General features: G+C 34.2%; 1 protein-coding gene across 16 annotated transcripts in view; it reads right to left on the reverse strand.

Moving 5' to 3' along the window:
- Tpst (tyrosylprotein sulfotransferase) overlaps positions 1 to 24,329 on the reverse strand; it is a 332,855-nt gene that overhangs the window by 18,512 nt on the left and 290,014 nt on the right. For 3 of the 16 annotated variants that reach the window (XM_074128979.1, XM_074128983.1, XM_074128986.1), the window contains one exon: positions 19,853 to 19,894. The exons of 10 other annotated variants lie outside the window; for them this stretch is intronic. In XM_074128979.1, the coding sequence (XP_073985080.1) occupies positions 19,853 to 19,894 (42 nt within the window). Of the gene's footprint in view, positions 1 to 18; positions 216 to 708; positions 831 to 8,578; positions 8,600 to 19,852; positions 19,895 to 24,329 lie in introns of those variants that run through there. 3 more of the 16 variants (XM_074128997.1, XM_074128989.1, XM_074128980.1) reach the window with 3 other exon arrangements.

The following is a 24,329-nucleotide window of genomic DNA, read 5'->3' on the forward strand; positions in this document are numbered from 1 at the left end:
TATTGGATTCACACTCACTTCTTTCATAGTTGTTGCACATAGCAGAAAGATAGAAACCACCCAATATAATAAATATTTCTTCAGATACATATGTGATAGATTTCACAGTTAACAGTAGATACAGATTTATGCCCATTGAACTGTTCTACTGAAATTACTGTAGTAATTAATCACCAGGTAGAAGGAGTGCTCCAGATAGACAAATGTTTCCACAGGGAACCATTACAGCCACAACTGGCTTCAATTTACTACATTCTATCGCACACAAACATAAGATTTATTATTTTCTAGAGAATACGACATTAAAAATAATTTTTAGTTTAAAATTTTATGGCAAATTATTCAGTTAAAATAATTTTTTATTACTATTATAGATATAAATTTTATTAAAAGAGAAGTTCATTTTTTATTATCGACTTGTTTTATAATTTTTTTATATTTAATATTTACGTTTATTAAAAGTAAAAAATACTTAATTGTAAAGAAATAAAAAAGTGATAAAAATACTCGTAATAATAATAACTCTAAAAATAACTTTTTTATCATTGCACTTTAGAGGAAGAATTGTGCCATGAAAATGAATATTTTATCATTTTCTTTTTAAACCTCCCATCATCCCTAAATTTTCTTTTTTTTCGAAAAACTAATCGTGACGTATGAGTGAAAATTGTAAGCAACCGAAAATTTATATTATATTTGGGATATTACCATTGGATTCGACGAAGCAAACAAAGGTGAATCAGTCGTACCGAAATTAGCAGGGATTATTCAAGGTTTTAGAATCCTTTGCCCAGGCTTGAAAAAGTATTCAGGATTTGTAAAAGATGTCCTAGATTGCCCCTGTAAATTATTAACATAAACAAAATAATCATAATAATAATAATAAATTATAATCAATTAATTATATTTAATTTTCAATAATTTTAGCTACTGTCCTAATGGAAATATCAATTATTTCTTATGTTACCTTTGTTCAATTAGTTTCGAATTTTAATTGACCAAGAAAGATAGGTTCACCTTACTTTTGTTGAGTGATTCTATTGTACATACACTGGCAAAATTTCTTTTTAAAAAATTAATTATTGAATTGATAAAATTTTAGTTAAGTTCAGTACCAAGCCTGGTGATAACAAAACAGTGGGGAACTTGGTAGTGGGAGCTCTGATATGTTCACCTAAATAATGGCACAATTACAGGTAAAATGACACAATAATCGTCAAACACACATACTCGTATTTTTGAAATTTTACAGTCATATTGACCGAAAAAACTTTCTCCGTTTGAGAAAGTTAAATAGAGAGAAACTAACCACCGCTTTGTTTGATGACCCCCCAGTCCAAACCAATTTTTATAAAATGAATATATTGTCCTCCTATTACAGAGAATTGTTTTATAAGGCTAAAACTTTACAGAGAAATGGTCAAGTAAAGTCATATGTGTGGTTCCAAAATAATAAGTTGTTGGTCCGTTTGTCCGAAAATAGCGATCGCAAACCTATTAAATCCTAATGGGCAGACTGGTATTTTTGTCTCACCTACCTGTGATATACTTACTGCTATTATACGCAGACGATTTGATTATCTTTAGTCGATTATTATACAGTTATAAAGAAAAAAATAGATTTACTACAAAGGTATTCAAAACAACTCATTCAATGATTGTAAACACAACTAAGACTAAAATTCTCGAATTTCAGAAAGGAAGGCCAAAGAAAACATTAAAACTATTGATGGCTTAGAACTGAATCAGATTGTAGAATTTGATTATTTTGGTGTTCTGTTCTCGAAGTCGGGCCTCTTTATTGGGGCAGCGAAGCAGGCAATTTCAAAGGCTCGTATGGCGGCTGGCTCGGTTTTGAACATTTGTTTTGAAATCTAGGCTCTCCTCCTGGGCCTCTAAGAAGAGACTCAATGAAGCTTTATTTTAATGTTATCTCAATGTTATATATTTTCATTTACGTTGCCAGAGAAGATATTATAAAAAGGGCTCAGGAGTGGTGGCTTGCCATCACTGGGCTGAGACAGGCGAAGGAGTTCATCAGAGGCTATTCGCCGAGACTGACCGCAGAATTAATCCGTTAAGGACGTGGGGCTATAAGGATAATTGTAGGCCTATTAACCAGGCCACTGCAGGCTCAGAAAACACATGTATCGCATGGGCCTGGCAGATAGTATAGCCTATGTACGAGGGTCGTTTGAAAAGTCCGTGCAAAAATAAAAACTACTTAATTTTTTGGGGTAAACCTTTTTTATTTTTCAACATAGTCTCCTTTTAGGCTTATACACTTCGTCCAACACTGCTCTAGTTTGTTGATCCCTTCCGAATAATAGGATTTGTCCAAGTCTGAAAAATAGCCATTCGTTTCTGCAATCACCTCCTCGTTTGAATAAAATATTTTTCCCGCCAGCCATTTCTTCATATTGGGGAACAAATAGTAGTCCGAGGGAGCCAAGTCTAGAGAATAGGGGGGTGTGAAACGAGTTGGAACCCTATTTCCATTAATTTTGCGACCACAACTGCTGAGGTGTGAGCTGGTGCGTTGTCGTGATGGAAAAGGACTTTTTTGTGGGCCAATCGTGGGCGTTTTCCTTGCAGTCGCGGCACCCATCTTGCGGATAGCTTTGTCATATCCAAATGTTGATGCAAAATATTATGTACCCATTTATTCGAGATGCCCACAGCACTAGCAATCTCACGCACCTTCACTCTTCTGTCATACATCACCATATCATGGATTTTATCAATGATTTCTGGAGTAGTAACCTCAACAGGGCGTCCAGAACGTTCAGCGTCACTTGTGCCCATATGGCCACTCCGAAAATTTTGAAACCACTTATAAACTGTTCTAATCGAAGATGCAGAGTCACCATAATGTTTATCAAGCTTCTCTTTAGTCTCCTGAGGCGTTTTGCCTTTCATAAAGTAGTGTTTAATCAACACACGAAATTCTTTTTCGTCCATTTTTTGAAAATCACTCGACTTACTCGATTCAAACGAATGCCAAACACAAAGAAATAGACCGATCTGGCTGAAACTTGGTGTGTGTTCTTCCAAGAGATGCTACTAACTAAACATAACCTCGATACGCGCCAGTGGTACTATCTCTCTGACTTTGCACGGACTTTTCAAACGACCCTCGTAGGTTCTGTCAGGAAGAAGAGGAAACGGCACTGCACGAGTTGTGTCAGTGTGAGGGGCTCGTGTGGCTAAGGATGTTACTTCTCGGGGAGGAAACACCAAGGCCTGTCACCTTTAACCAAGAGTCGCTCTCCAGCATTAAGAGTCTGATTAGGCGGACGGGTCTGGAGGGTGAGCTCTAAAGCCGGGGAGCCGCAATAGGTCGCGGTGGCGTAGGCCTTGAGGCCGCCCTAATCTAATCTAATCTAAGATATTATAAAAACTAACTAAAATAAACTTTTTATCAAAATACTTAAACAGAAAATACTCTTTTACTACAAATATTCTTATTTATTTCGTATACCAGGAAAAATTTTAATTATTTTTATTTTAATCTATTTATTTATTTCCAAAAGTTTATTTAAAATTCTAAATCCTTAAACAATTTTATATATTTTCATTTATGTGGGTAATTACCAAAATTCAAAAAAAAAAATTTAAAAGATAATTATTGAAGTAGATACCCACTAGCATATTTACAGAAATTAATTAATGGAGTCCACTTATTGTAACCATTTAGAAAATTTATCATTTCCTGTTTGGTAAGGCTTTCCTTTAAGAAATATTTTTGACGACAACACACCCAATCTGGGACCCTCTGCCAGGAAGTGGTACAGACCCACAGTCACAAACATATTACATAATAGAGCAGAATTCATTTATTGGTCCCTGAACGGGTTAGCATTTGAACTGAATAGATCTCCTCTAACTTTAATAATCCACATTATTTCATTAATCTCTAGCCGTGCTGCTGTATGGGGTTCAAATATGGGGTCTCCGATACATTAATGAATTAGAAATAAAAATCGCTATATTTGTATAAAAACGGCATTTTCAACTTACAAATAGTACCCTGAATTATATGATTCGTTCGGAAACGGGACAACTACATATCAGTTACAGAATCTTGAAGTTAAGCCTACATTGGTTGTTGAATATTTTGGAAATGAGCGATCAAAGATTACCAAGAATATGTTATCGGAAGTTGTTGAGAATTTCGTTATTTAATTCGGACTCGCGATTTAACTGGGCAGTCCAGTTAAAAGATCTCCTGCATCCAATGAACCGATCTTGCCTTTAATTTAAAAAAGAAAATTCCAGAAATTTTAAAGTTGTACTGAGAGTTTTAATTCATTCAGATAATACAAGTATTCAACAGTCTAGATATAACAGCCACTATGTAAAAGTTTTTAACCTCTCAATTGAAACACACTCGTATCTAACATATAAAATGCCGTTTAATTATAGCAAATTATTATTCCAACTTAGGACAAGTGGAAAGTACTCAATAAAGTTAACCTAAGATCGATTAATAAGCAAAATAGATTCAGTTGGATTGTGGGTTATGTGGGTTACAAAAGAAAGAGGACCTGGGTACCATATTCTTGTTGAATGCCCACTTTACAAACCTATTAGAGAGTATTACCATTCTGATAATGTAGGGGAACATATTGAAAAATTGTTGAACCCAGACACCGTCAATTCAGCTCATGTTTTGTATAAAAAGTAAAGTAATCGCCTATTTTTTCAGGCGGGGATTAACGTCCAACTACCAATTACTAGATGTCGTAGACGGAGGCGACTAGCAAACGTACTTTACTATTTCTCATTTAACCATTAAATAAAATCCAAGGCCAATACCGGGAATCGAACCCAGTACCACAATGCATATTAGCTTTGCAGGTCTTGCCTCTTAACCCGCTAGGCTACCGTGGCGACTTGTTCTGTATAAATAATTATGTAACATGCATTTTGAAATTAAGACATTTTGTTTCAATATAAGTATGAATGGTTTTATAAAAACTTATATATAACTTTGGTCTGCATAAGATAATTCATTTATTTAATTTGTATTTATAATTATTAAACACCGTTTGTTTACGATTCTATGTTATTGAACTGTAACACCAACACCACCATGCTCCTTTGTATGGGGACTACCCCCCTATAACAAATAAATAAATTTAACTGAATAGAAGAAAGGTTCATCTAGTTATTTAGAGAAATTTGTCAACCAAAGCCGAACATTTTGACAAAAAGTTGAGAAATGGCTAACAGCATAAGTGAAATACTCTACCCTAACTTAGATCTACGGGACAGAAGTGCACTTCTGAGAAAAGAGGGATAAAAAAACATTATAGCGCCATTGTTCTAACTTTGCTTCTATCTGGCAAACTAGCGCCTTGGGATTAGAGAAGCTTTCAACTGAAATGGATTTCAGCCAGTACTAAAGTGAATGTTTCTACAGTATAAAAGGAAAAAAGTGTATAGTTGAGGAGAAGGATATTTGAGGTAGATGTTTAGATGGGATAAGAAATAGAAAAGGTCGAAAAAAAGCCGGCCAGATCAATGCAGTATGGAATAAGAAATGATGTATGGAAATGGGCCTTCGAAAGTGTGAAAAAGGGGTCTGAAAGAAGAATTTCGATGAAGTCCGGTAAGGAAAATAAAAGATCATACACAATGAAGATGATGTCTTGCTAAAGATTTTTACAAGTGAATCAAATTCTGTACATCAAACAAGATTGTAAAAAGCTGTCTTGAAATTGTACACTTACAAAGAGTTATACAATTTCAATAAGATGCCTCAAATACCACCATCTCAGTTGGTATGCTGTGTCTAGAGCTGCCCCTAATTTCTTAAATACCTCAGTACTGTTGCTTGGATTCGCTTGTTATGTTTAGAAGGTAAGTATCAAAGATAATAGGACGATAACCAATAAAAATAGGTGCCGTAGAAGGGGGTGCGGAAGCTCATACTTTACTATAAACAACTTTTTCTAACAAATAAAAAGTGGTAATATGCGAGATTCGAACTGAGGATCTCTGAGTTACAAAGCCACGTTTATAACCACTAGACCAACACCCGCCCCTTCATGGTATTAATTAAAAACGTTAATAAAATTTAAATGAATTCTTTAAAATAAAACTAATTAAATTTTATTCCTTCAATTATATTGTTCAAAATGTGGCATTAAAGGTTAATAATTGTTCTAGAAAAATATTAATACAAAGCAAAAATAACTAATAAAATCATTAATATAATTTTCTAAATAAAACAATAGAGACCGGAAGGTAATAATTAATACGTAGAAAGTAACAAAGGGACTTACTGCTTGTTTACAAACAATGAGGAAAGACAAAGACTTCAGTTAATAGTTAATGGCGGCACTCAGTAGAATAAAAAGAAAAAAAAACTAAAACTGTTCTAGAGTAAAACATAAAAACAAACAATGCTGATCAATTATTTACTCTATTGTATGGTGTAAGGAGGCCTTTGCAGGCGGCAGTCTAAAAAGGGGCCTTTTAAATGTTCGTCTCAAATATATGTCAGGCGGTAAGTGGTGCCAGCAAAATGGGGGCCCTCGACTTACATCCATTCAGGCTTGATGATCTTCTGACATTTAGCTCTGAATGAATGGGTAAAGTTAAGGGTAAGTGGTATTGATGCGAGCTACATATCGATTTCGCCTTTTGTTCTACCATTTAAGCACCTAAGTTATCATATTATTGTGTAAATAGCCATTTGATGTTCTTTGTCTTATAATTTCTTTAACTCGAATTAAATTGGAATTTTATATTAATTTAAATGAATTTAGATACTTCAAGTTGCCCTTAACCACCCATTTTAAAATAAATTATATTTATAAATCTGTACCTCGGAAGGAAAAGGCACCATGTCCATTTTTTTCGATTTTCAGATTTTGGCATCATTTTACAGATTTTTTGTTGCTCTTTCTAGAGGTGTAAAGCACAATGTCCTATGTTTACTATTAAGCGATTTATGTATTTTTAAAAAGCGCTATGATACTTCATTGCTTAAGGGTAAAAGGCACTACATGGGCATAAATTTTTTCACAATGGAGATGAAAGTAAAATATTTTAAAATATGGGAGGTTAAGTGGCCATACCAACTATAATAATTACGGTGAGAAGTACAGGAAAGAGTATAACCGGAAAAGTGGAACAAAAAATGAATTTGGAAAAATATCTTTATTTGGCTCCCCTGTAAAATTTACTTTTTGTGACATGGTGCCTTTTCCCTCCGAGGTACAGATATATATGTATGTGTGGTAAAGGCGTTAAATCAAGAGAAAAATATAACCCCAAGGTGTGAAGAAAGCAAAGCGACTTTTGTATAAACTACAGTTGGCTAATGACCAGGTCTTAAGAATAGCAGATGAAGATTCAGCTTCATATGTAAACAAATATGGAAGCTGTAAGAGGAGTGAAAATGGTGGGAGTGGAAATCAGCAAATCAAAACGGATGTGCGGGGGACAGCTGGGTGTACCTTTTCATTTTCATGAGAGCTGAGAACTGAATTCAAGCACAGAATTTAGGCAATTCTGTACCTGGATTTATTATAAAAATAAATCAAAGCAGTGAAAACACTCCACACTTTTGTAGAAGATGCAGCACTTTAAGCGGCAGAAACGTTAAGCATTACGGTGCATCATAGGAGACAGCTCCTAGCGATGGAAATGGAGATTATGTGGAGGTGAAGCTCGCTTAGTTTCCATAGTAAAACATGTCCCCAATAAGGTAAAATACGAATTGGGGTGACCAAAAATATACTTTATAAAATTGAAACTCGCCAACTTCAAGCAAATGGCATTGCTTCTAGTGATACTGTCAGTAAATGGCCATAGGTCTCGACCCAAATCAGCTGAGTGCTCATATAAACCACGGTATAAAGTACCTCAGTTAGCAAATTTTTTTTCCTTTAAGAATGCAAACGGAGGAGAGAAAATGATCTCTTATATCTGATTATGTTGCCAGAGAAGATGATATAAAAACTATAGAAAATCATAGATATATTTATATATAAAAACCACCAGTGGGAAAACCCTATATTAGTACTAACAAAAATACTTAGTGTTATCTGCATAAGATGACCCACGTCTAATACAATAATCTCATTTAAACTAAAAATAAATGATAGCCTCAAAAATTGTGAGAGAATAAAATAAAACCCAAATATCACTCAAAAAAAGGCCACTAAATTATTCAATAAATACATTTAAATTTCATTTTTATGAGTAATAAAAACTATATTTCCATCTGAAACTGGATAGAATAGAATAAAATATGAATTATAGATGCCTTAACATCTCTCAACAGAGATGAGAATAATATAACACTTCTGAATGAATTCCTATATATTCTACGTAAAAAAAAAAAACTCCATTAGATTCCCTTATTTGCCAATATTCATTGATATATTATTGGCTCGATTATTACTTTAGACATTATCTTGAGCAATATGTTTACTGCAGATTTGTTAGTTGCAAATCACCTCAAAGAATGGTTTAATGAAGTATTTATATCCAAAAAAAATTGTGACCAAATTAATTATTAAATCTATTTTTATTTATTAAATTATAATTTAGTAAAACTCACCTCATTTTATCTGAGAGTAGTGCACAGTATTTTATCATAATGTAGTAGAAGGTTATAGTGAGTGTATAAAAGTTTAGTACAACTTTGTGCCGATAGATGTCGCGGGCATGTTAAATTCTCTTACTCTGTACCTCCCATATTTTATTTAATCAAATATTTAAAAGCTAAGGTTTTGAAACTATAATTATTTTAAAAGAAGTCTTCATAAATATTTTATTATTTGATTATTCTTTAATTATGACATATATTTATTAAATATTTAGTTTTATTGTTAAATAAAATTTGAAATAATAATAAAAATTATATTATTTAGCATATTAAATTTCCTGTCTAAGAAATAGAAATAAGGGGAATGATACTGTCTATCTGGAAGGAAAGTCAGATATAAAGTTTTTTAAGAAGATGTTTAAAGTTATCCATTAACGAAATGCAAGGGACTAAACCAAGAATAACTATTATTTTAATTTTTTTCATTAATTTTCTCTTTGTTATTGGCCTCTTGAGCTAGCAAATCAGCCATTTACATTCTTCTTTAGTATATTGAATATTTACAGAGTTATCTTGTTGTTTGTTATGAACTCAAAGAGCTCTGTGTAAATGCTGCCATCATCAGCTGCCAGAATAGTATTTAAATTGGCAGGTAACGGATATCCAGTCGCTATCACAGCCCTCCACAATCGTTCTCTTCCTTTAGTATTGTTAGCAAATTCCCAGATTTAGACGTTTGGCGTCTACTATTATTCCAAAAGTACTGGAACACTTGTGAGATGTTTCCACACCAATCCTGGCTAGATGCGGCGATTATTTTAATTAGACTGTAATATTTTTAATCTATATCTATAAATTTAATTAATCTATATTTTACTAATTTCTTTCACTTACTCCAAATTTAGTAAATAACTCTCATGGGGGGAATTATAGGATGTTAGGATGGTCGACATCAGAAATGAAATGACTTCACGGTGACGAACTCTTTGTAATGGCCATCCCAGATTTTTACAAAAATGGCACCACAAATATTAGAAGGATTTCCAAGCTCTCTTGGGTGGGAAGGGAGTGATAGAAAAAGACGAGAAAAACGGCGGAATGTAACTATTCTGCCAAGCGCTTAAACGCACCTCTCGCTTCCAAGAAAGAGGTAAAAATACTCTTTAAGTTCCCGGTAACAACCAAGGCTTACCAGGAAAGTTGACAATGCCCTCATAAGTCGAAAAGAGGACTACTTGCCGAGGGAACGCCCGGTGAATCGGGGGCTTTTCTGTCTCCCCAATGCTACCTATCCTTCGTCAGGGAACGCATAAGAGCTTACGATTCCGGCTAAGGAGTCAAGATCTCTAAAGAAGTGGAAAGTTCATCGATAAGAATTATCACAATTATAGGAAGATAAAGAACTTGTAAACGAAATAATTATTATTAAACAAATGAATGGAATTCTAACTCAGTGACCTGGTTAAATTTTTCCAGCGAAGAACAATCTAAAATGTGGCCCATTAACTGGAATTGGTCCAGTTACTCCTTTTAAAAAGTTCCTATTCTGTTTTAAAAGCTTACTTACCCCACAACAGTCGCACATTTCAATAAAAAATTTTTTGTTAGGAACTAATTCTGTTCATAATGGAGACTGAAAGTAATTTCTAAGTCTAATTTGTATTCTTGAACGCTTTTTAAAGGTCTACCCACCACTAGGTTAATTTTTATTTTTTCATTCTTACTGAATCTTCACCCACGCAATCTTTTTGCTTTTTCTTTTTATAACAATTCAATTATTCAATATTATTATTCACAACAATGATCATACATAATTCATACTTAATTCATATCCATTATATTTTGGTCACATACTTTGTTAAATAAAAATCGAATACAATAGACCTGTTTGTAAATTATTAGCCACCTATTTAGCCAAGCTATTTGATCAAATAAAATATGTGTTAGTTTGTTCTACGTTCCAAAGATGAATGGCTTTTTATTTTACTCGTAGAAACTTTAAAAATGTACCATCTTTAGTACCTAAGAAATGTTCTTTGGCATAAATAAAACAGTACGGATTATATAAGAATTACGAGTATTTCTTTTTAAATGAAGTCATGCAGATCTTGTTGAACTTAAGATTTGTGAGGAGTACAGAAATCTTGTTTTTCTTCATTTATTATTTGTCCTTCTGATTGGAACACTCAATGACTCTCTCTTACCCGTAATTCTTAAGTTCGATGCCATTCTGTTTATAAAACCGTACAATTACACCGTTTATTTGATGCTTCAAAACCTCTACACCAAGTTATTACGGTAAGAGATGTTAAAAGACTATCGGAGGCATTATTTGCGTGGAAATCTCCAAAAAAAAAACGGATTTCCTAACCGATAAATTCAAAAACTTTCTTGCGATTTGGGCATTTTTGGGTGAAATCGCGCCCTCAAATAAACCTTAATCAAATAAAGAGGGGGGAAATGCTGACAGTCACCGTCCGTCGAGGCGGGTGTGTGGGGCTTCACCCACTAAAAAACCACCATAAAGTATTTCTTCGGGGAAGCACCTCGAATATTACTCGCTAAATTCTTGTAAACGGATACTTCTTATCTGTTGATCCTATCCAGATCCTTGCTCTTCAGCATTAACATTCAAGGCGATGACATACCAATTTTTTTTGCAGCTCATCATTACCTTCATCAACGTTTCAGGGACGTCCACAATGTTCTTCCTTTCCGTGTGCCACCTCACGCAGTCAAAGAGTAGTATGTTTAGAGCGTCATCTCTGGACAAGTCTCCCAAAAAATTCAAATACCGTCAGGGCGTTTCCCCATGCGGGCTAAGTATACTCCATAAAACAGCCATGCCCTGTCCAGGATTTGGGTCATGTAAAAGTCAACCTGACCGAACTTCCTTGTGGCCCATACTAGTGGTTTTGCTATCAGTCTGGCCGTCCATCTTCCTCGGCTCTCGTTGGTCCATCAGGCATTCCACTCCTGACTTCAATAAACCTTCATATCATGTTCCAATCAAAAGCACTTCCTTCGCTTCTTCTAAAACTATAAAAAAATTGCCAGTTCCTTAAAAAATTTGTTGTGCAGCGAATATTCACAAAGGGCTACCAGTATATATATATATTTAAGCTTACTCTGGCCAGCTGCTGGACAAGATGCTAAATAAAAATGGTGTACTGAAAGGAATTGTACAGTAACAATTTGAAGGGATAAAAACTAACCATAAAAGAAGAAAGGGCTAAGTAAATGTCCTGGGTATATTGAATAGAGGCCAACAAGAAGTAGTGGGGCCGTTGGGTCTTATTCAATATGTGCATTAAAAATTTGTGTACATAGGGAGCAACATTGTGCGGAGGTCCTGCCTTAAGAGTCTGGCAGGTTGCCCTTTATTGGGTCTGGATTACTTCTCTTTTCTTTATCCAAATGCAACTGCCGTGCAATACTTTACTCTATCGCTCCCTTGACATGCTATATTTTTTAAAGTTATTTTCCAATTTAGTTAAGAAAAAAGCGTGATTATAATAAAATCAAGTTTCTATATTCTTAGAGCCACGAAACATTTGCAGAGAAGGTGTACAACTCAGATTTCAGATACCCAATAGGTGACGTGGACAGAGGCGACTAGAGATTATAGTTTACAGTTTCAATTCTTTTATTAACTATTAAATAAAATCCATGGGCCTAAAACGGGAATGGAACCCAGTACCAACAATTCATCTTACGAACTTTGCGAGCCTTGCCTCTAACCGTTCGGCTACTGGCGTTCAGATTTACCGATTTCCTCTTTGTAAAAACTGTAGAATTTTACTTCTAAATAAGATATTATTTTAATTTTAATTATATTAATTATAATTTTCTCCAATTCACGAATAAGAAAAGTTATAATTAAGTAAAAAAAAATAATTGTAGCAAATAAATTATAAATTTGTTGAGGTATCAACCAATCTAGCTTAAGTTTTGAGAACGAAATGCAGATATAATTTCTACGAAGGGTGGTGGTAAAATGCACTATCTCTTTTTAATCCTTCTCTCTCACACAATCAAACTTTATGGTTAGAACATATAATTATGTATAAATTTTGACACCAAATTACTATTATTTATCTATAAAAATGTGTTCTCCACCACTCTGTCATAAAATCGTTTCTGTTAAACATTATTTTGAAATTTATTATAAAGCTAAATCGTTTTTGGAGGGAACCATGTGGGCAGGCATTGAATGAGCAAGATTATACAGTTTAAAAGGCAAATCACCCGAGGGTGTTTAGCCCAAAAAAGGTGTGTTTTAATGTCTAATGTGAGCAACTAAGTTGATGGCTTACAAAAGGAAAACATCCAGTACGTCTCCAAATAGTTTTAAATAATAAAATCATGGACGAAGCTTCTAATTTCATGTTCCCCGGATGCGATGTTAGCTGTATAATAGGGAAATGACGCAGACAAGAAATTAATAAGTATGAAATGATATGTAGTTCTATCTTTGTGACATAAGATAAAGAATGAAACAGTTTTAAAATATTCTAAAGTTATAGCGAAGTACTTTAAGCACGATTCCGAATCACGGGCACTGTCTCGTGAAGTTTGAACAGTGTCCTGAAAAAAAAAAAAAAAACCATTTACGGAAAAGATTAGATGCTGGCAAACTGAAAGAACAAATGAAGAATCACAACATCCGTAGATCTTCTACAATTCCTAGAGTACTTGGATAGCTGTTTCATTACCGCAAATCACTGTAGACCTAATCTGAGTTGAAGCATAGATCTAATTAAAGGTATAATACCTCCATAAAACATCATATAATCTATTAAATATTGATAAGGTTTAAATAAGTAACAAAAAGTTGAATTTTGAGAGAAATCGGCTAACCGGAAACGGTCACTTTGCTTTGAAATAGATTGTTCTGTTCTTTGCTAAATATACTACATATTTTTTTTTCCGAAAATGGTTCCATTAAATCAAAATAATTAAATGATTTAACAATTCCATTTAAAACAAAATGGCGATTGCAAATTAAACTTTAACCAGGCTTTTTAATTTACCAGTCGTGAAAATGGAGAAGAGGGAATCCAATTTCATTTAGGCCAAATGGGAAGTGTCAGTGCTAACACTAGTAGTTTCACCACATGCAGGGAGGCTGTTAGGATTATTGGTCGCTACTTTATGGGCTAGCGAATGTCGAGACTAATCGTAAACTGAGCCGATAAGCTCCCGGAGGACTGCAAATAACGATGTTTACCAATCCAAACAAGCTCTTTCTACTCTCATATAACCATTTGATTTGTTGTTCATACTTTCAAGGCTTTAACAGGGCAACTATGATTCTGGAATTTTATGGAAAACAAATTTAAGTATTTATAAAATAAATGTGGAAAATGAAGAAAAACAAAAATAAAATAAAATCCAAAGTAATGAAGCTGGCGAAGGAAAGGACAATGCCTCCCAATGGATTTCCCCAGTCCAACAATGCAATCTTTAAGAGCACCACTGCTAGCCGTCTAATTAGCGCAAGAGGGGTGGGTAATATCCGGCAAAGAGAAAAAGATGGAAATCGCTGGCTGACCCAGACTGGAATTTATCTTCGTTAAAAAGGTAAATATAGAATTGTGCTGAGTTCTAATCACAATACACCACTCATAACATTCTACGACAAGGCTAACAATGCTTTGAAGAACATCCTTATTGTGGGCGAACACTGATTGCAGAAACTGGACCAAGAGAGGGCGGAGAGACTGCCCATACAATTGGCTGAAATAGAATGTAATCTATTTTGAAATAATTACTATTGCGGCTACTGTAGAAACTACCTTGGGGTATTTATTTCATTATCATTGTCGCTCCAATGATGGGCTCTCCCTCTAAACCCTTGGTCACTGATAAGAACCTTTGAAAGGATAGATGACAAAGCAAGTCCATCTCTGTTCTATTAGGCAGGAAAGAGGATTATTTTCCTGTTATAAGCAAGATAAGGGGGAAAACAAAATCCTAAAAGTAAAGTTAAATAGCGTATTATAGTTATTGCGAACATTGCTTCCGCTCGATCTATAGAATAGAATAGAAATTTATTATTCTGGGGCAATCATCCCCTAAGAATAAATATAGAGGCCTTAATAGTTTGGCCTGTGATTAAAAGAAAATAAATAAATCCATAAGTATTTACAAAAAGTGAAAATAAAAATAACAGCAGAAATTAAGGAAATAAATTAAAACAATTAGAATTTCGGAGGAAGCTGGATAGAAAGGAGATAACTGAATAGACGGGATTTAAAGATAGATAGGGTAGGAGCATGGCGGACAGATGATGGTAAGGAGTTCCAGAGAGAGGTAGCACGTATTAGGAAGGATTTGTCAAAGGATGAGGTAGGAATATAGAGATCGGATGAGCGAGATCTGGTATTACGGGAGTTGGAAAAATATAGGAAGGCCTTTGAGACTGGATAACTTGAAAAAGGAAAGAAGCTAAAAAATATTGGCGGCGATAGACAGGAAAAAGTCACTTCAACTCATCGTAGTAGTGGCGAAATGCGCGAGTCTCTGGAAATGCTGAAAATAAATCTTATGAAGCAGTTCATGAGGCGCTTGAGCTTAGCTTCAATATCACCTGAAAGACCGCCATACACTAAGCAACCATAGTCGAAATGGGCGGGAATATAAGAAAGGAAACTAGGAGTTGCCGAGTCTTAATTGGAAAAAGGTGACGGGAACTATTAAACTGCTTAAGGATATGGATGGAACGACGAGAGATTTGGGAAACATGGTAAACATCCATACAGTCAGAAACTAAAAAATTTCATTCCATGCAACAAAACTTAACTGAATGAGTTTTCTGGGATTAACATAATGCTATCTGGAAATAAGAAGTAAAAGCAATAATGTCCAATTTCTAAAATGGTGTGTTTAAAAACTCTTTATCCACTTTTCGGGCCATTTTCATCAACCTCTTTACGTTCCCTAACTACCACAGAGCGGTGGATGACTTCCTTGGTCCACAATACTCTTTCTGGTATCAGAACTTTCCCTTTTTTATTTTGGCCACAATTTAGTACAATGCACTCGGATGGGATCAAGAGCAACCCAGAAAGAATTGAAACAAAACATTACTAGGAGTACGATACAAACCAATTAGGAAATAATAATGAAAACAAGTGTATATTACGCTTCAGTAAGTGACACACACACACACGATGAGAACCAAAAATTGAATTTTGACCGAACCAGAAGTGTGGAAACGCCCAAAGTTAAGATGGCTGAATGGTAAGTGCGAGAGTCAAGAGATCTCTGCTAGAAGAAGGGGCTACAGCAATGAACCAAAAGAAGACCACTCATGAAGAGGCGCCAAGGTACAGCAAGTGACGGCATCCAAATATATTAAAAGAAGATAGATAATATTAATAATGGAGATTGCTAAATACAAAAAAAAATTGAAGAATAACCTTTTCCCTGGTTAGTTTTCTGCAATTTTCCACAAGTTTTCTGCAAACTTAGTCGAGTTGAATAACTCATTACGTACTAATGTAGATTGATGGCCAGCAAAAATCATCGTAGAATAATAAAGCCGAGTTCGAAATACGAACGTAGAAAATCAATAAGTTTAACAAGTAAGCATATTAATTAAATATGTACTCAAATTATATTTAAATTTTTAGAAATTATTAGATGTCACAGACCCTTATGCTGGCCATTTTCATCTACAAAATATTTGTTCAAGTAGCACTGTAGATTGACTGTAATATCTAGTTATTTATAATAATCAAACTATTAATTACAGGTGAAAAAGAAAAACGTTATAAAAAATAAAAAAAAATTATGAGGCTAAAAAATTCAAAACCTTTTTTTAAAAAATGCTTATATCAACATACATCAATGATTTTGTTTATTTTATTTTATTTATTTTTTTAAATCGTCGGTTTAAGTTCATTCTTCGATTAAAGTAATTGTTATTTTATGTAGTAGTCAAACGTTTATAATAATAGGTAATAATTACCTGGCTTTATCGCAAATAATATAGTTTTCTTCAATTACACTCTCAATGTAGCTGTTCTTCTCACAATGTTGAATATATGTAATATAAAATAAATAAGATATGCATATTTTTAGGGCAGCTAATTATTCCAGTATTTTACTATAAGTAAAATTAGGGAGACTAAATTAAATTACAATTTATTGAGAAATGAATAATTGTTGAATAATCTACTTGTTATTAACTGTGAGTTATTTGTGCTCACGAATATTTCGGTAAGACGAATTCAAGACTGAAATATTCTGTTAAATCCGTGATTCAAATTTAAACAGTAGCCGACTCTAACTTTGTTTTTCTCTACTTTAACATGAATGTATATGTGACTACTAAAAATAAAGGGCATATTAAAGATAAATCCAAAGAATAATTTGAAATGGAGTTAAAATAAAGTACCTATTTAAAAACGAAGATATAATATACATTTTATCATAATTATAACAAAATAATATTATGAATGAACTGGCCAGCATAAGGGTCTGTGACATCTAATAATTTCTAAAAAAATGTGAAGAAAAAGTTAATGCAGCAAAATTACTTAAATTATATCAGCTAAGCATGAATGAAATGTTGGGTACTAGCTGATTTGTGTACCTTTTGGCGTTTAATCAACCCTTATACTTAACATTTTAAACTGTAAGTTTTTGTTAAAGAGATTTTTGTACCTTTTGGATAGATTTTCATTTTTGTCTATTTTACAAAGTTACTTATCTGTTTCACAGATTTTTTTTAAAATTTAGAATAAGCAATTCTATCATTATAACCTGATAAGGTGTTAAGTCGGAACTGTAACTACCATTGGAGAGATCTTTTTAAAGAATGATTATAGTTGCCATCCTCAATAACAATTTTTTTGAGAAAGCGTTTTGAATAAAATAGGAAGGTATTTGTACGTAAAAAGCAAAATTAAACTGCGATTTCAGTACTTCCTCTTAAGAGGAGTAAGAAAAATAAACTGCGATTACAGTACTTCTCCCTAAAAGGCAAAGATTTACAATTCATTAATGTAAATAGGTTCACCCATTGATAATTTTAACGATTGCAGTACTTCCTCTTAGTAGGTGCAAGAGCTTGATGGCCCTTCACAGCCAAGTAGAGGAGCTTTAACAACTTATTCGAGCTGAATTTTATCAAAATCGGACTAAGCGTTATAGAAATATTGGTAATAATAGTTTTAGAAAGGGCCTTACTTGGGTGGGGCAAACTCCCCTCCTTATGAGGCACAGCGTTCAGACTTTTAAAGTGCAAATCTGTACAAAATTTCGATTCGAATGACACTTCATTCATGACAATCGGTTCACGTGTCGATAATTTGAAACGATTGCTATACTTTCCCTTAACAAGTGTAAGAGCTGATCGCCGCTTTAATGTTACGTAGAGGAGCCCTAACTCTATCATCCTACCAAATTATTTCAAAATCGGGCTAAGATTTACAGAGTAATTAGTAATAATAATTTTGGAGGGGGCCTTACATAAAGGGGGCTAACTCCTCTCCTATTCGATGTACAGCGTCGAGACCCCCAAAAGGCACATCTACATAAAATTCCGAATCGAATGACACCTCATTCATGAAAATCGGTTCTCGCGTTTAGGCGCTACGCAGTTTACAAAAAAGGTAACAACAACAACAAGAAGAAGAAGAAGAAGAACAACAACAATTTCTGAAATTGCAGTTTTTGCTCATTTTCGGCAACTTTTTTCTCAAAACCTATTAGATCTGGGTTGTTGCAAAAAAATTACAGCTATAAAGGAGGGTTTGCCCTTTATTTTAAAGAAAATTTGGGAATTTTATCTTTTATAGAAAAAGAGAAAAAAATTGTCAAAGTTGGGTGTTTTTCAACGTTACGCTTTTTCGTGCAGTTTTTGACGATCAACCCTTATACAACTGTCCTACCGGACAGTTTTAATTTTCAAGCAATACTTAGAAGTTACCATTATTAAAAGTAGATTAACTTGGCTTTTCTTCTTAACTAGTAGATGAAAGTCTACAATAACTAATATCGAGGTGTAAAAAGCGATAATTAATTCCACGTAGACACGAGGAAACTGTCGATACCTTCAAGTGAAGCCATCAGCAACTATTACTTAATAAAACTGAATGTGGATAACTCAGTTTTCCCAACTAGAGCTGGGAAATTCAATCTAACGCTTATTGAAAAAGTTTCTACACTTCATGAAGGGAAGTGGGAGGAGAAACTTTTTAATGAGCCAACTTAATTGGATGTTATAACTAAATTACAGATTAGAGAATTAATTAATATAATGATCGCCTCGAATTACTGGGATTACTGAGTATCAGCATTATTGTGTATTGCTATTAAATGTGGTTATTTAGGGTGGGTTCACGAGAATAAAATTGTTCGAGAATCATTGGGATTAAAGTATCTAAATAGCACAGTTTAACCAATTAAATGCAAACTGGGGAAATACTTTATACAAATAGCGGGGAAAATATTGTTATAAGTTTTCTAAAGGCAGTGATAATAAGCTATTTCTACAAAGTTTAGGCACTTAAAAGGACATGAATAAGAGATGTCATGGTGGTAACAAATAGGCATGGGGTAAAAATATAAATGTCAACCGTGCTGAAATAATATTAAAAAATTACATGGGTACTCCCAGTTGGCTGTGCAAAGGTGGAGGCGGCGGCGGAGGCGGCAGAGTCCCAACAACAAGGCCAATTTTATTTCCAGAATATTAAACAGGGCCGCAGGGGGGGCGTATAAAAGAGGGCGGCAATTTCCTGAGCCTACTCTCTTTAACAAGTAGGCGGAGAATGAGAGAGAGTAAACTTGGGAGCGGCTGTTCTTTACCAGCTGATGAAGAAGAACAACCGCCTCCAGTTAACTGTCGCGCATTCTGTCAACCACTTTCATAAAGCTGGAAACATCAACTTGCCCTTATTATGTTCTGAAATTAAGTTTTTTTAAAAAAAAAAAAAAAAAAAAAAAAAGCACTCACCAGTAACTAGATTACAAGTCTGTTTTCTTACCTCTGTTTTGGTATTTTTGAGGGCTAAATAGGGTTAGAGGTCTTAGAAGTGACAGCACTTCCGCCTAACCACTTTATTTAATTTGAAAATTGCGCAATGTCCAATCTTCGTAAATAGATTATTAGCACCTTAAAGACTCCCAGAGAAAATTAAAGAATGAGCCAAGTAAAAGGAGGATGTAACATTTGTTTTCGCTCTTCGAAACTACAAACACGAATCAGGATCACGACTTATACAATAAAAAGAAAAAACGAACTAGAAATAAGATAAATAATTTTATAATTACCACCATAGGGTTCTCAAGAGTGTGGTCTATTTTAGATCTCACCTGTAACAGATATAATTAGCATTAATCGAGATATTAGAAAGAAATCACAATGATTTTAAAACTAAAATCCTAAATATAATTAAACTTAACTTGATTCAAATTACAGTTTTATTGCTCCGAAGTGTTAGATATAAGTCTTAGGAGTCCACGATGTTCTTGACGCTAGCGTTTTATTAGAATATTTCCAGTTTAAGACTCGAAACTCCTTAAAATTGTCCTCAACATAAGTTGATCTCTTTTGAAGTATTAATACAGAGAGCTGTGTGAATGTGAAGATTAAGCCAACAAAATTTCGAGTTATAGTTCAGCAAAAATGAAGCAAATGGTTGCCAGTTTCCACTTCTTCCTTCCGCCTAAACCCTCTCCAGTTAACTCTCTCTCCCTCCCAGGAAATCTTACCAGTGGCCCCCTTTATGCGGTTGAGAATTCTCAACTTCCATTTCAATATATTATCTTTAAGGGTTCCAGTAGCTAAACAATACTGGTTCACAATTCTAACTTTCAAGTTTTTGCCGATAAATTCCTCCAATTACAGTTTTAGGGACTTATTAAGGAGTAGTAAGTCCCAGTTGAGAGTGTGAACTCGAGATTTTATGCAACATTTCTTCTTGGTCATCTACTTTTTTTGTAATCAACATTTAATTTTAAATGGGAATTTTCGGACGAAGAATTTGTTTTTAAATTGAGCTTCATTATTGACAGTGCCAGCACACAAAGTTTCGATTCAATGCTAGTATTTTCCTCTTTCCTGTGGAGGGGGGTCACAAAAAGATTTGCAGTAAGATTTAGGCTTTTTACTCAAAACAAAATAAAAAAAAAACGTAATGAATATTTAGCTAACAATATTGGACATCTTGATCTGCGGAGGCGGTAGAATGGACGGTTAGTTGAAAATGATCATTAAAGCGCACGAGGATGTTTAGTACAAGAGGAAGAGGAGGGAGCCATAACCTCCCGAGGGAAATGATGTATTAATAACAGATGAAAACCACTTCCCTACATTCGGACAAAAACTGATCCAGGCGATTTGGACCTTCCAACCGGAGATCAATGATTTAACAACACGGATGTAGGAATTCTATTTCCGTTTTAACAGCTAGTACATAATCCTAGCCGTTTAAATAATATATTGTTATTTAAACGAGTCTTGGAGCTTATGAAACAATTAAATACTTAATTTGGGACAGTCAAGCTTGCTAGCTGTGTACTTCTCATCAAGGAAGGTAGGCAAAAGAGTTGAAAAATCTGGAACTTTCTTGTTGTGAATGGATCAACACTTCAGAAGAACATTCAATCGCCAATTCAATCACACAGGCATACGGTTTTTCTCCTGGAATCGGCAAAAGCCACATTAAAACTGCCCGGTAGGACAGTTGTATAAGGGTTCATCGTCAAAAATTGCACTTTAAAAGCGTAACGTTGAAAAACACCCAACTTTGACAATTTTTTTCTCTTTTTCTATAAAAGATAAAATTCCCAAATTTTCTTTAAATTATAGGGCAAATCCTCCTTTATAATTTCTATAAATTGATTGCAATCGAAGCATTCCAAGTTTCAGAAATCTGGTAAAATTGACTTAGAAAACTCAAATTTGATTATTTCAAACGATAGCAATACTAAGACTAAAAATAATTTAAATCTAAGGAATTCTTTCTAAAGTAAAAGCTATTAGTTCTTTGATTTGATGTTCCTCATTTGGCTTGGCGACAGTGTGCAGTGAACTAGAGGAATTTGGCTGATATACAAGCAGAGTTTGGGTAGACCACCCACGTTCGGCTAGCGCTAGTGAGTAGTAGATTCTATTTTTCTAGATATTTTTTTGTTTGTCAGCCAGAAAAACACAATTAGTAAAATGATCTCCCTAGTGATCGATATACAGCCCATCAACAAATCATGAAATATTCTATATTCCCAAAATAGCTCTGCTAAAACAAAATTTCTATTAAAGTTGTTATTAATTAATTCTAAGGAAACTTTCAACTACAAATAGGTGCAGAACTCAAATATTCAGTAGCAATACATCGCCGATGGCAGTTTATTTAGTGAAGAGAATGGAGAAATTACCACAGAGTATTTGATATAAATTTCCAATAACAATAAACCTGAAATGTTATGTTAGGAAAGGTGAATTTAAGGTGAGAGCTGGTTAACAATCAATTTAGTTTAGTGGATATAGGTAAAGCTACATTTAAAGTTAGCTCCCGCCGCTGTAGAAACTATTACCATATATACATTCTAGTACAAGTATTCTGTGAATAGTTAATTCAATTAGTTTTACTTTATGGAGCCGAAAGTTTTGGTTGCCTAGTGATGTGCCAAAGCCGAATATAATTACAATCGTATTAACATAATATCAATTCTTTCTGTAAACGAATATCTGAGCGGAATTATGCAAGGCATGCACAGAATTTCAAGGGAGCATTGTCCATAAGACGATTTCTTCTAATTAAAAGTCTAAACGCGAAATTTTTCTTATTATATTTAAAAAAAAACACCAAAACGCAATCTCAAACTAGGGTAAAATATATCAATAAATTCAGTACAAGCTCGATTAACCGGGCTGACCTCCGGCTATAACCACCCCGGAAAACTGAAATCCCGGTTAAACCGAATGCACAGTATTACATATTTACTAGATTACTGTTTCGTCCCAGAGATCAACTCCTATCTTAGACGGCAATCCTTTTTTTTTATTTTTTACATACATACATAATGAGCCTACAAGAAAATCAGGTATAAAAGAGTTGCTGCCACGCCTACAATTATGTTACATCGGAAGACAAAAAAAATTTTCCTGTCGCCACCGAAAATTTTGTTTCGGCGCCGATCCGAAGTGTTCTTATGATGACTCAACATGATCCCGGTTAATCCGAATCCCGGTTAATCGAGGTTGCACTGTAGAATAATAGGCGGAAGCTATTAAAGATTTAGTAAAACTTTAACCATTATTGAGATATTTGCAACTGCACAGAAATAAATGCAGCCGGTAAAACAGTTGGCTTGCGATGCTCCATAAATGATAAACGGCGTGAACAGAGTCCATCCAGCGATAGAAGTCGAAATACGATACGCCCATGGCAGGAGGTATACACAGCTGTCACATTAGACGCAGTTGGTTCAAACGTCATGGAGGATTAGTTGGGTGGGTGGAGGTTGAAAAGGGTTTAGACTTAAGGATTCGTTGTATTTAGGAATGGAATTTAAGGTAACAGGATTCGGCGAGGACAGAGACGAAGGGAATTTTTAAGGTTGTTGTGGATAGTGTGGTTAGAAACGTAGAAAGGAGCATTGGCCTAGGTTAAGAAGGATTTTGGACTGAAGGGATTGGGATGCGATAAAGGTTCGAATGTTTGGCTGTCCCGTATAGTTCTGTTCCGTTCGTCCATATAGGGGCTGTTACTTAATGTCAGTTTCGAAGTTTTAGTTAATAGTTTTTACAAAAATTTTAACTCAGTTTGCTTTAGTCGAATCTGAAGATTCCAGGTTAGTCTTAGGTCGAAGTAAGGTCCAAGGTAACGAACTTTTGTAACGGAAATGTAGGGAAGAGAGAAGGTTTTTCGGTTTAGTTTAAAGACTATGCATTGGGATTTCTGTTGATTAACCAGCCAAAAGTTCTAGGATACTGAAATGGGGTTGAAGGTGGGATTGAAGAATTACCAAGACAGAATCATTGACAAGACGATAAAATGGCCACCCCCCCCGCGAACGATAAAGGTGGCAGTATTTGATTGCAGTGGGAGATTGTTGCTATAATATTGATTGAAATCAACAAACTGTTGCAAATAACATAAATTAAGAAAAAAACAACTAAGTTTCTTGGCAAGTTAGGTACATTATAAATTATTTAAATGTTTTTAATAAAACCAAACGTTCTTGTAACGTTTAAAATTTAGTACATACATATCTTTAAACAAGCACATTTGACTGATTTTCATATTAATTGGCCCAAATAAGTATGACAATGATTTATTAAGTTGAAATTCAGAATATCTGTGAGGTTTTTTGTTTTTTTTTTTTATGAATACTTGAGCTGTTTTATGTTAATGCAGAAGAATGACTGAAAATCTATTTTATTCACTCAGTTAAGTTTTATTCAACTAATTTACATATTTATGAACAAGAGAATAACTTTTATTGCAATCGTTGTCACAATGAATTGAATCAATTGGAGCAAAGGGTTTTTTTTAGAGAGGGGTTTTCGCAGAGAAATGATTGGTCCATAAATTAGCATATTTTCTTTTTAGTCGCACAGATTTTTTATTCCAATAGTTATTAAAAAAAGAAGGAATTAGCATGGCGGTACTCTGGATTCCCTCGCAGAGATTTTGGGCTTGTTATCTAGCAGCATCTCCTTGGATATTCTGTTTAGAAGTATCTTTCAGAAAGGGATTCATCTTATTAAAAATATTAAATTACCAGTTTAATATAAAATAAG

The sequence above is a fragment of the Rhodnius prolixus genome, unplaced genomic scaffold (genome assembly GCF_049639745.1).
Source record: "Rhodnius prolixus isolate KJV_2025 unplaced genomic scaffold, Rpr scaffold_9, whole genome shotgun sequence".
In the NCBI taxonomy this organism is placed as follows: domain Eukaryota; kingdom Metazoa; phylum Arthropoda; class Insecta; order Hemiptera; family Reduviidae; genus Rhodnius; species Rhodnius prolixus.